This window comes from Hyperolius riggenbachi, chromosome 6, assembly GCF_040937935.1.
Source record: "Hyperolius riggenbachi isolate aHypRig1 chromosome 6, aHypRig1.pri, whole genome shotgun sequence".
NCBI lineage: Eukaryota > Metazoa > Chordata > Amphibia > Anura > Hyperoliidae > Hyperolius > Hyperolius riggenbachi.
This window is the reverse complement of record NC_090651.1, coordinates 233,842,795-233,856,581: the sequence shown is the minus strand read 5'-3', so window position 1 is coordinate 233,856,581 and position 13,787 is coordinate 233,842,795. Positions and strand designations below refer to the sequence as shown.

The 13,787-nt window shown below is 46.0% G+C and overlaps 1 protein-coding gene across 3 annotated transcripts in view; it reads left to right on the top strand.

Annotated features, from left to right (window-relative positions):
• ACOT7 (acyl-CoA thioesterase 7) overlaps positions 1–13,787 on the top strand; it is a 277,637-nt gene that overhangs the window by 42,932 nt on the left and 220,918 nt on the right. For all 3 annotated transcript variants that reach the window (XM_068240526.1, XM_068240525.1, XM_068240527.1), the window contains one exon: positions 10,098–10,215. In XM_068240526.1, the coding sequence (XP_068096627.1) occupies positions 10,098–10,215 (118 nt within the window). The remainder of the gene's footprint in view (positions 1–10,097; positions 10,216–13,787) is intronic.

Here is a 13,787-nt window from a genome sequence, read left to right as displayed (position 1 = left end):
TTGCCTGCAGTTAAGCCTAGGTCTAAGCTTTGCAATACATGTGTTACTATATCACCAAGTTATTCCAAAATTGAAGGCCCAGCCTTTCTAAAATACTGTCTGCAGAGTCTTATAACCTAGCTACATTCAGGTGTACTCCATTCTTCTGGGCTGAAATGGCTGTCCTCATAAGTACCGCTATACTGGTCAGAGCACCAATAGAAGCATATGGGGCTCCCCATTGGATTGCAACAGACCAATGGGAATCCTCCCTTCCTTATCAAGAGCCAAAATAGCCTAACTTTGAGACCCTCTGCTGCGCCTCACTATGAACGTCCTTTTTTTGAAATATGAGATTACTCTTAACCTCCTTGGCGGTTAATTTTTTTTTTTCCTAATTAAAAAAATCCTTTTTTTTTTAAAAAAAATTTTTGTTTCATGTAAAGCTACCAGAGTGGTAGCTACATGAAACGCCACTAGAGGGCGCATGTGGCCCTCTAGTCCGATCGTCGCCGGCATCTGTAGCAAACAGGGGAACGCGTATATAACGCGTTCCCCTGTTTGGCTTCTCCTGTCGCCATGGCGACGATCGGGATGACGTCATGGACGTCAGCCGACGTCCTGACGTCAGGCACACCCGATCCAGCCCATAGCGCTGCCCGGAACTCATTGATCCGGGCAGCGCAGGGCTCTGGCGGGGGGGGGGCCCTCTTCAGCCGAGCGGCGGCGATCAAGCTGTGCGCGCGGCTAGCAAAGTGCTGGCTGCGCGCACAGCAATTTACAGCGCACAAATCGCCCCACCAGGGGCTGAGATCTCCCCTGCACGGCATAGCCCGAGCTCAGCTCGGGCTTACCGCCAGGGAGGTTAAGGTGACCACTAATGATCCAATCTTTTTCATCCAATCTTACCAAATCTATGTAGTGGAAGGATCATAAACTGAGTGAATATATTGAGAAGATACTATAGGTAGTCTGGTAAGATTGGATGAAAAAGATTGGATCATTGGTGGCCACCTTTAGTCTCCAATTGACAGAAAATACTATGCCATTTGGGCTCCCATTTTTTTCTTTAAGTTTTTTAGATTTTTTTTTTTTTTAAGGTTTACCTACAGAGGTTGCCCAGGCAGTCCAACTCCTCTAATCAGTACATGCCATTCCCATAAAGTAAGCTGTGTCTCCTAGCAGGGTCGGACTGGGACACTAAGGGCCCACCAGGAAAGTTTCAGCCTGCGCCCACACGCCCCCCCATTTTGGGCTCCCTTACATATGTACTGTAGAAAATTTGTGCAGATGTCAGTACTATATAACTACATAATAATTTGGTAGGATGTTAGACTAGGGTAAGGAATAGATGGTGAGCTCTTCTGGGCACAGTCCATGACAGGGAGATGGTTACAGCGTGCCGCAGCAGGAAAATGGTTGTGGCCATGCACTGGAACACTGTTGTGGTCATGATGGGTCATGGGCAGTCCAGATAAACTTTAGATGAAATAATCAAGTACTCACACACCTCCAGATAAAGTAGTTGTTAAGGTACATACACACATCGGATTTTTCCAAATGACCGGTCATTTGGACGTTTGAACATTTGAATGTCCGGTTGTTTGGATGTCAAATCGGGCGTGTGTATGGTCGGTCGTTCAGCTGATAAGACTGGAAAATCCAGTCTTATCAGCTGAACGACCATACATACGCCCGATTTTAAGTCCAAACAACCAGATGTTCAAACGACCGGTCGTTTTAAAAAATCTGATGTGTGTATGAGCCTTTACAGACCCCACAGAACAAGCACAGGTGATCACTGCTTGCAGCAGGATATAGACGGGAGACAGAAAGAAGTGAATGGTGTTTATTAAGCACAGCCATACAGTGTATATACAAATGAGAAATAGTACAACCAAAACCCTAACAAGTCTAACTAAGAAGTAATGTACAAATATACAGTATATGGTGGTGACAGACAATGATGAGCAGGCCTATCGTCAGGAGGTTGACAGAATCTGCCAGTGGTGCAAGGAGAACAGGCTTGTCCTCAACACATCCAAAACTGTGGAGCTGATAGTAGACTTCAGGAAGTTTGCCCCCACCCCCCACCAATCTTCATTGACGGCACCGAGGTTGAAAGAGTGGCCAGCGTCCGCCTTCTGGGCACCACCATCTCCAAAGACCTGAGCTGGAAGGCAAACACAGCCTTGACCCAAAGGAAAGCACAGCAGAGGCTTTTCTTTCTCCGCCAATTGAAAAAGTTTGGCATGGCCCAAGAACTGCTGACGTGCTTTTACACCGCCACCATCGAGTCCGTCCTCTGCGCCTCCACCCTAGTCTGGTACGCTGGCTCCTCCACCAGAGACAAATACAAACTTCAGAGGGTCATCAAATCGGCAGAGAGAATCATTGGCAAACACCTCCCTTCGCTTGAACTCCTCCACAATTCCAGACTACGCTCCAGAGCAATGAAGATTGCCGGTGACCCCTCTCACCCTGGTCACTGCTTTTTCAGCCGGCTCCCTCTGGGCTGGAGGTTTCGGGCCATTGCCACCAAAACTTCGAGGCACAGGAACTCCTTTTCCCCCCTCTGCTGTCAACCTCCTGAACTCCATCCGGGTCGTCCCACCCCCTCCACCGCTGTGAACTAAATGGAACCTTGCCCTTCCTTAGTTATTGACTTGTCCTCCTGCGTAAAATTGCACTCATCTTCAGCCCAGTACCGGAAGTAACTTTTTATGTTTGCAACTGCACTCTGTGCGATTCATTCTAACTTGCACTCATGCTATAACTAGTTATCAATCTGCAGTCCTGCCTGTTTATCAATTTGCACTCCTGATTATGCCTATTGTTATTATTTATGCCTTCTGTGTATCTATACCTTTGAACCTTTTGCTGAGCAATTGTATGTGCCATACCCAATTCCGAGCACGACCCAGTCGTGCCTGGCGATTAAAATATTTCTGATTCTGATATACACTTGACTGCAGAACACACACAGAAACAATATACAGGTTATATACAAATATATATATCATAACGCAGTACAGGAGAACAAAACAGAGACAAGGTCAGAGGATAGCCAATAATCATATACCAGATAATCCGGGAACAGGGTAGGACCACAAATACAGGAGACCAGAGTTCAACAAGCACAGGGGATGCTATGTGATTTTCTGGCACCTGCTGTAATGAGAGATGGTCTTCTATAAGGGAAGTGATGGGCGTGTCAGCAGATAGGCCTGCAAAGTCCCAAGCAGGTTGACCTCTGCTGGCAGGAGGTGGAAGTCCCAGAAAACTCCAGAGTCTAATACCATCTGCAGGTGAAGCTGAGGATTGTGAGCTAGTACACATAAAGTGCGCAGCCCCCTGGTGGTAGAGATAGAAAGTACATAAGTCCTGCACACATTACCACCAGCGGGTAGATCAAGTCCTGAACAGGGTTCCTAACAGTAATTAAGTAACCAGGTGCCTTACATTGAACAAAATAAATAGCCAGGCGCATCAAAATAAAGTAAGTAGCCAAATTTGCCCTGTATACATAAGTTAAGTAGCCATGTTCCACGGAAAACAGAATTTTAAGTAGCCATGTACCCATATACAGTAGTGAGAAAAAGTATGTGAACCCTTTGGAATTATATGGATTTCTGCACAAATTGGTCATAAATTACAATACAATTACAGTCTGCTTAAACTAATACCACACAAATAAATGTTTCCATGTTTTTATTGAACACACGATGTAAACATTCACAGTGCAGGTGGAAAAAAGTATGTGAACCCCTAGACTAATGACATCTCCAAGAGCTAATTGGAGTGAGGCATTAGCCAGCTGGAGTCCAATCAAAGAGATAAGATTGGAGGTAAAGTTAGAAAAGATGTGGTCCGCAACATGTTCTCTCCACAGATACCGTAATTTATTTAGGACGTATCCTTGCAGCAAATTTAAAGTACATAAGCTGACATGTTTCAGGCCATGCGGCCCTTAATCATAGCTCACCTAGGTGTTGGTTACAGCTGCCCTGTCGTATAAAAAACACAGGGAAAACCACTGCTGTCCAAAAAAAACATTGCTGCATGTTTAACCTTTTCGGGACCGGCCACCTACCCCCCCTTAAGGACCAGGCATTTTGCGCGGGAAGGGGGTGCGCGCGTTTGGGGGGGTCAGGCGGCCGGATCCCGTGTGTGGCTGGCTAGAGTGGTGTCCCCCATGGTGGCCTGTGCCTCCCCCTTCTGCCCGCAGCCTTCACTTACCTTCCAGGCTCCAGCGATGAGCCGCACGGGACCCTCTTCTCCGGCCGGCATCTCCGTTCTGTCTGACGAGCAGTTCCGGGTCGCGGCTTGATGACGTCATCAAGCCGGGACCCGGCGCTGACGTCAGATGAAGCGGAGATGCCGGCCAGAGCGGAGGGGGGCGCCGATCGTCGCTGGAACGGCAGGGAGGTGAGTGGATCCTCTTCTTTCCCCCCCTGCCGCCGCAGCTGTCAAACAGATCACTACGATCCGACTGCGATCGTAGTGATCGTGTGATCAGCAGCCATACGCGATGGCTGCTGATCACTCGGGGGAGATTAAGCTGTCATATGACAGCTTAATCTCCCCCTCCGGGTGCGCACGATCGCGTCGGGAGCGGAAATTGCGGGCCGGCGTAGATCCTACGCCGCATCAGGCTAGAACAGCCACAAGTGCGGCGTAGGATCTCATTCACATGGTCCCGAAAAGGTTAAAGTTTACAAAAGAGCACCTGGATGTTTTACAGCAGTACGGGCAAAATATCCTGTAGACAGATGAAACCAAAGTTGAGTTGTTTGAAAGAAACACAACATTATGGCCCATATGCAATTCACTTTTTCACCTGAGTTTTCTCCTAGGTGAAATTTTTAAACTTGCCAATAAAATGCATTTTAAACCACCGGCAAGCAAGAGAATATTCAAAATAATTTTGATAGTACTTTTTCACCTACTCTTTAGTAGTTTTTTCATTGCAAAGTGTTAAAAAGTTATTATAAATCGAAAAGGAAAAATGTTCTCCCAGGAGTAAACTCATGAGAAAAAGTGAATTGCATATGTCCCTATGTGTGGAGAAAACGAGGCACAGCACACCAACATCAAAACCTCATCCCAACTGTAAGGTATGGTGGTGGGGGCATCATGGTTTAGGACTGCTTTGCTGTGCCAGGGCCTGGATGGATTGCTATCATTGAAGAAGAAAATAAATCCCAAGTTATCAAGACATTCTGCAGGAAAACTAATGGCCATCTTTCCACCAGCTGAAGCTCAGCAGAAGATAGATGTTGCAAAAAGACATCAACCCAAAGCATAGAAGTTAATCAACAACCGAATGGCTTAAACAGAAGAAAATATGCCTTCTGGAGTGGCCCAGTCAGAGTTCTGACCTCAACCTGATTGAGATGCTGTGGCATGACCTTAAGAAAGCAATTTAAACCAGACATCCCAAGAATATTGCTGAACTGAAACAGAACTGTAAAGAAGATTGGTCAAAAATTACTCCTGACTGTTGTGCATATCTCATATGCATTTACAGGAAATGTTTGGCCAAAGTTATTGCTGCCAAAGGAAGTTCAACCAGTTATTAAATCCAAGGGTTCACATACCTTTTCCACCTGCACTGTGAATGTTTACATGGTGTGTTCACTAAAACCATAGAGACATTAAATTATTTGTGTGGTATTAGTTTAAGCAGACTTTGATTGTCTATGTTGTCACTTAGATTAAGATCAGATCACATTTTATGACCAATTTGTGCAGAAATCTGTATAATTCCAAAGGGATCACATACTTTTTCTTGCTACTGTAAACCGTAATAAAGTAGCCAGTGCTAGCTAGGGAGGGCTGGGTACTTTGGTGGGTTCTACTGCCTGCAATGCTGGGTGGCCCTAGACTATGCGGGGCCTGAGGCAAGTGTCATATGCGGTGCCTAGAGCCTGAGTATAGTTCCCCCAGTATACAGTAGGTAGTTAGCTATAGGTGCTCCCAGTATATGTAGTTTGCTATAGATGTCCCCAGTATAGTTAGCAAGTTATAGGTGTCCCCAGTATAGGTAGCCTGGAAGGCACACCGGTAGAGAGGAGGCCCAACTCCCCCCTCCCTCACCTGGGGCCCCCCTTCAACATCCCCCATCCCCCCCCCCAGATTTTAGCTTAGTGCCAGCGGGCGGGGAACGACTCGCCTTGTTCCAGACGTCGGAGCTCTGCCACAAAGTCTCTGCTTGTCATGTGTCTTCCAACTTCAATGCCGCTTACTGTACTTCATTCGAAACAGAAGACGTGACACACAGTGACTCAGATCTCTGGCGCCTGAAACGCAGAAGTAGTAAGTAGTTCCCTGCATAGTCGTTGGCATTGCACTTAATTCTGGAGGGGGTAGTGCGAAGGGGGGGGGGGGCCCAGGTAAGGGAGGAGTTGGGACCCCCTCCCCACCGCTGTGTGCCCGCAAGCCCCCCTTCCTGCGCTGCTACCCTCTCCTGCTGCTCGGTGCGAGGCCTGAACATGGAGGGCCCATTTAAAGTAAAAAAAAGGCAAGGCCTACCGGAGATTTTTCTGTTTCCCTGGCGGCCCAGTCCGAGCCTGTCTCCTTGCACAGTCTCAAGGGCATACAGGAGATTACTGGAGACTGGCTGTTACTTTAAGAGAGCTGGACAGAGCAGTAGAATATGCTTAACCCATCAGCAAGATGGGTACCCTCTCCTTTGGGCGAGGAGGAGCAGGATCAGCATCGCCAGAGCCCAGCATAATGACCTCCAGCATGCCACTGATGTGAATGTCTCTAACTGACCAATCCGAAACAAACTTTACTAGTCCTCTAGTGGAGGAGTCCCCAAAGCCCAGTCCACAGCCCATTGCCAGTCTGCCGGCTGTTCTGAGATGATCCCCAGGCCTCTCACCATTTTCATCGACGTGGTGCTGTCCTCTCCTTACACAGCTGTCTGTGGGGCTACTTTATTTTCCTTATGGCTGTGCACACTGAAAATTGCCAATGGCAAATGCAATGCGATTCCCCAGGCATGTCAATGCTGACATGTATCGAGAGCCATAGGAAGTAGCTGCAGCACAGCAGGTAGCTGTGTAAGGAGAGGACACGCCAGCTGTTGCTGCTTGCTGCATTCTGCAGGCTGATCTACTACAAGCATAGTGAAAAGCCAATGGACCGGTGAGCCAGCAGCATACACACCTATTCTCACCCTATCCTCCACCCCACTCCATACAACTAACACCAACCTCCCCTTTCTGATGCCTAATACTAACCACTTCTGTCCTTCGCCTAACACTAACCTCCCCCACTCTAATACCTAACAGGGATGCTGTCACGAGTAGATTCGAGTGGCCTAAGCACTCGAACTCGTGATTCAAATGAGCAATAATTAATGCAGGTGTGGAGCGGGACATAAGGGGTTATTTACCCATAAGGCTGCGTGTTCCCTGCGCTCCAAATAGGATCCACACACATCCTATTCTTTGCGTTACAAGCCTCGCTGCAGGTACTGCGGGCACTTCCTCCTTCAAGCCGGAAGAAGTGCCTGCAGCGAGGCTTGTAATGCGATGAATAGGACACGTATGGATCCTATTTGGAGCGCAGGGAGCACGCAGCCTTATGGGTAAATAACCCCTTATGTCCCGCTCCTCACCTGCATTAATTATTGCTCATTTGAATCACGAGTTCGAGTGCTTAGGCCACTCGAATCTACTCGTGACAGCATCCCTGATACCTAACACTAACCTGTAACAAGTCAGAGCCTCCAACACCACAACACCAACAACCTCTAACACTGTTGTTAGACTATCATTAGGTAATGGGATGAAATCCTTGGACCAATTGTAAGGGTACGTACAGACATACGATAACGATCGTTCGTTCTGAATGACGAACGATGTTAAAGGAGGTATTGGCCGATGATAGTTTGAAGAAAGGCTACTTTGAACATCGTTCGTGTACGAACGATCTTGGAACGAGCGTTGCGTGCGCAACATGATGTATAAACTGATTTCAAACACAAGTGTCAAAAAGAACTGTTTGAGCATGTGTAATGTCGTTGTACAGACATTACTTTTTGAACGATGGTCGTTGGAAAAGATCTGGCAGAATGGATCGTTCTTTACCAACGACATATCTCGTTGGTCGGTCGTTTTAATGATCGTTCGTGCACTTTTTACGAACGATCGTCGGGCAATGCCGTCGGTAACGATCGTTTTAAACGACTATAGTCGCATGTCTGTACGCACCCTAAGACCTTATGCTGGTCTTGGGTTTCTCCTGTTGTATCACAACGCCCGGCCTCCTGTGGTGAGAGTATGCAAGCGGTTCCTGGAGGAGGGAGGAATAAATACCATTGACTGTCCCCCTACGCTCAACATAAATCCAATAGAAAACCTCTGTGGCATTATGTCTCAGAATGTCCGCCACCACTTGGTTGCACTTCTGACTGTCCATGGGTCCTAGATGCCTTAGTCTAGATCAGGCACGGGCAAACTTGACCCTCCAGCTGTTGAGGAACTACAAGTCCCACAATGCATTGCAGGAGTCTGACAGCCACAGTCATGACTCATAAAGGCAAATGCATTGTGGGATTTGTAGTTCCTTAAGAGCTGGAGGGCCAAGTTTGCCCATGCCTGGTCTAGATCTTGGAGGAGGACTGTTTTTTCATTTCCATCAGACAATGTGGTTTCTTTTGTTCCTAATACATTATCCAGTTCATAACAGTATAGATATCTAGCATGATTTTTTTTCAACATTAAAGCTGGCCATAAACTTTTTAATTTTAACCAATGTTACCATTCAAAGAATGATCAATTATTTTTTGGCTGACACTAACATTGTGGACAGCAGTTTTGTTTTTTTTTCAGCGGAATTGCTGGCACTCTGGATGCACTGCATCAGTCTCCGTCCAAGCAGGCTGCAGGGTTGAATTCTTCTCCATATTTTAACTGTGCATTCACATTATATACATTGCATTAAAGCGGAACTGTAAAGATATTTTACCCATATAGTTTCACTTACCTGGGGCTTCCCTAAGACCCCAGCAGCCGCCCTGTCCCGCGCCGGTCCTGGCCGAGCCGCCGTTCTCCCGCCGCCAGCTCTGTTCCTTGCCGAAGATGACGCCAGCGCAGCCCTGCCACGCGTATCTTTTCATCACGTTCCCCTCTGCAATAGCGGGGACGCGAAGAAAGGATACGCGTGGCAGTGCTGCGCTGGCGTCGACTTAGAAGTCTACGGCACGGAACGGAGCTAGCGGCGGGAGAACGGTGGCTCGGGCAGGACCGGAGCAGGACAGCGCGGCTGCTGGGGGCTTAGGGAAGCCCCAGGTAAGTGAAACTATGGGGGCAAAATATCTTTACAGTTCCGCTTTAAAGAATGATTCTTCTTGTCCATTCACAACCAATACAGTTCTATAGGCCTGTTCTCATCTCTGCTCTGTAATGGATCGTGTTATTCTAACTCGCTGCATTCCAGCTTTGAATCAATGTGTGTCAGGTACTTGTGTTCAGCTACTAGAAGCTGGTACATAAGAACAAGAATATATACCATATGTGTGTAAAGTGTATTTAAATGTATACATGTTTTGGTACTTATCCGTTAGCCGGGCGCATCCTCTAGGTGGCGACAAAACTCCACCAGAGTTACATCTTTCCCTACTATCCATGTCGGCCTGGAGGGGGAATAGTAATTAGCGCCACCTGCCGGATGCGCCCGGCTAACGAATAAGTACCCATGTTTTTTATCTGGCTTATGAGAATATTTTTTTATTATTGATGAATATATCTCTAGCTCACAGCAGCCCTTTCGGCATTGTGGGTATATTAAAGGAAACATGAGAGCAGGAATCAGAAAGATTTTATACTTACCCACGGCTTTCTCCAGCCCCATGAGCACCGCTGTGTCCCTAGCCGTCCTGAGTGCCTCCATTCGGCCGCAATTAGCCCTGGTAATTTGGCTCAGTTGTGTAAGTCAACTCTTCTGCGCATGCGCGGGAGGACGGCGAGGGACGAAGTGGTGCTCATGGGGCAGGAGGTAAGTATAAAGTCTTTCTGATTCCTGCTCACAGGTACACTTTAATGAAATATCATTATAAAAGGAATCACCATTGACTGTTAGCCTTTGTTTGTTTGTCTTACCAGGATTATGCGTCCAGATGACGCCAACATAGCAGGCAATGTTCACGGAGGTACCATTTTAAAGATGATTGAGGAAGCCGGAGCAATTATCAGCACTCGGCATTGCAACAGCCAGTCTGGGGTAAGGACCTGTCTTGTTGTGCACCACGTTTCTCAAAAGCAACACAGAGCCATATACATTTCATAATATTTTCACACCTTATCAATAAAATGCCTTTCATGCCACCAGCAGGCAAGTATATACTCAGAATCATTTTGACAGTTCTTTTTATTCTCTACGTTTTAGTACTTTATCAATTTCAGTATGCTGAAAAGTTATTTTAAACATAAGATTAAAAATTAAAAATGATCTCCTAGGAGAAAACTTAGAAGAAAAAGTGAATTGAATAAGGGCCACAGAGTTTCAGCTTAACAAATTGTATTCTAAAGGATATCATTTTTTCAGTTGCGCTCCCCTGTTCCACCCTCACCCTCTAACCATAGGTCTGCTGCAACTCCTTTATACGCTACGTGCACGTCCTGATCAAACACAAAATTCTTTATAGAGTGCGCTACCTTTTCCCATATATTTATAATAATTAGTCCTGAAAGGTCCTAATATACTAGTCCTCAAATATTGCGTCCTCTTTCACTCAGAAGCCACTGGTTATCCAGGCACTCCAATGGAATCGATTATCAAAGACACGGTACATAAAAAAGAAAACGCATAGTGCGATCTGTCTGAATTAGCTTCACACGGGGACCTTCACCCTAAGGGTTCTAGTGTGGGGTCACCTCTGCCACCCCATACAGTGACACCAAATGGCACGCTCACCTTGCTGCAAGGCTGCCCCGCCTCACAGACAGCAACTGCGCTTAAGTTGTCACACTGGCTGTCCTCCAACACTCTGTGTACACTCGATCTCAAAAAAAGCGATAATGAAACATCATAGTGCAGTATGTCTTAGGGCCCGTTTCCACTATCGCGAATCCGCATGCGTTGCCCGCATGCGGATTGACACAGTGGATGCAAGTGGATGGGCCTGTTTCCACTTGTCAGTTTTTCTGTGCAGGATTTTTCTGCACAGTACAGCCCTCAGAATTCGCCTGCGTGTGGAATGCGGGCGAATCGCATGCAATGTATTTAATAGGGAAATCGCATGCGTTTTCCCCATGTGTTTTTTGCCGCGAATTCGCATGTGATTTCGCATAGGTACCTATGTTAATTCACACAGGCAGTTACATGGTTAAAATCGCTTCACCCTAACCTATGCGAAATCGCATGCGAAATCGCGGCAAAAAACCCATGCGGAATCGCACCCGCATGCGATTTGCCTGCGGTGATTCGCCGGCGATTCCGCAACGCAATAGTGGAAACGGGCCCTATTGGGTTATCACAATAGACCACACCTATTGTCTCCTGCTCACCCTCTATGACTGTTGCCCACCCTCTCAGACAGCTGTCTTCGCTTAACAGGTACACAGAACCTCTCCACAATGCCTCCTAGTAAAGTGCTGCTCCAAATACTGTTTTGTCTTGAGACAGAGTTGGTTGGAAACCTAGGGCTAAAACACCTCCAATAGTGTAAAACCACTCAATTTATTCCATAAAAATCAGAATCATACTCACAAACATAACATAAAAAGCGCATATCAAAGTTAAAAGGCTCAGGGGACGTCTCCTCCTGCTGCTAGTCGCTTCCCTTCCTTGCTCCGCGGCGGAGATGTTTCATTATCGCTTTATTTGAGATCGAGTGTACACAGAGTGTTGGAGGAGAGCCAGTGTGACAACTTAAGCGCAGTTGCTGTCTGTGAGGCGGGGCAGCCTTGCAGCAAGGTGAGCTTGCCATTCGGTGTCACTGTATAGGGTGGCAGAGGTGACCCCACACTAGAACCTGCACTGTTGGGCCCCCTTAGGGTAAAGGTCCCCGTGTGAAGCTAATTCAGACAGATCGCATTCGCACTATGTGTTTTATTTTTTGTCTTTTTTTATGTGCCGTGTCTTTGATGATCGATTCCATTGGAGTGCCTGGATAACCAGTGGCTTCCGAGTGAAAGAGGACGCAATATTTGAGGACTAGTATACTGTATTAGGACTTTTTAGGACTAAATTATAAATATATGGGAAAAGGTAGCGCACTCTATAAAGAATTTTGAGTTTATTCTAAAGGATGTTTTGTCTTTACTACGAGTGACTTCTTCAGTATAGATGCTGCATAGGGATACCCAGACATTTATATGTATATTTATTTTTTGCCATCTACAGTATGTCAATCTACAGCCAGCTCTTATTTGGAGGAATCCTTCAGCGCTGCGTAATATGTTGGCGTTTTATAAATTATAATAAATGAAATAAACATTTATAACCAATGTATAGTGATATTTGAAGATATCCAGTTATTTTAAAGAGACATTGAAGTGAAAAAAAAATGTTATTATGATTTGTATGTGTAGTACAGCTAAGAAATAAAACATTAAGATCAGATACATCAGTCTAATTGTTTCCAGTACAGGAAGAGTTAAGAAACTCCAGTTGTTATCTCTATGCAAAAAAGCCATTAAGCTCTGCAACTTTCAAAGTCGTGAAGAGGGCTGTTATCTGACTTTTATTATCTCAACTGTAAGTAAACAAATGTCTTTTTCTCTGCCAGAGGAGAGGTCATTAGTTCACAGACTGCTCTGAAAGAATCATTTTGAATGCTGAGTGTTGTGTAATCTGCACATATTAGAGAATGATGCAATGTTAGAAAAACACTATATACCTGAAAATAAAAATATGAGAATATTTTCTTTGCAGCTAATCTTCTTCTAGTAATTATTCATAGTACACAACCAATTCATTATATCATATATTTTTTTTTCGCTTCAGTGTCTCTTTAAAGTTCAGTCAGTCAAGTAACTTGAGAAATGAAAATGAACCAGTGTCCATCTGTTAATGGTGTCGCATCATAAATTATGCCAACCTCTAATGAGAGCATGTGAGATACGTGCCGCAGTGAACTTAGTGCGACCTAGTAGCATATGTCACGTAAGCTCCTGGTAATCGGAAGTGAAGAAACAAGAAGGATCAGCCAGCGGGTAGAGAAGAGACCAGGACTGAACGTTGGACAGGTAAGTGTGCTTCAGCTTCACTGCACAGCCCAGGAGGAAGGGGTGGGGGATTGGTAGACCCGACAGGCATGCACAGATTTTCAAAAGATTTCATGCTAAAATGTGTAGTGTGTGGAAGGTTAGATACCTCTCTGTTCAAATAATAAGAGCAGGCTTTATCTGTTGGCTATATTGACCAGAGTATGGCCACCTCACTCCATAAACAGTTGGACAGAGGTTCAATTTAACACTTATATGTTAAATCTCCATTAGGTTAGACAGTTTGTTGCTTGCACAGTCTGTACATACAAAAGTCTAGATCAAATCTGGCCCTCAGAGGCATTCAATTTGGCCCTCAAATGGTTTCCTACTTCGCATTATGTTTGGCCCACTCTAGACCACCGGGGAGGTGAGGCCCTAGAACACCAGGGAAACCATACTGGGGAGGTAGGGGTAAAGTACTAAACACTGGGGAACTGTATAGAGGAAGGTGGAGGCCTGTGGATGCCAGAGAACTATATAGGGAGGGTGGGGGCCTCTAGACACCAGGGAACTGTATAGAGGTTGGAGGGGGCCATTACACACCAGGGAACCGAATAATTGGCCCGCAACTAGGTTCCAGTG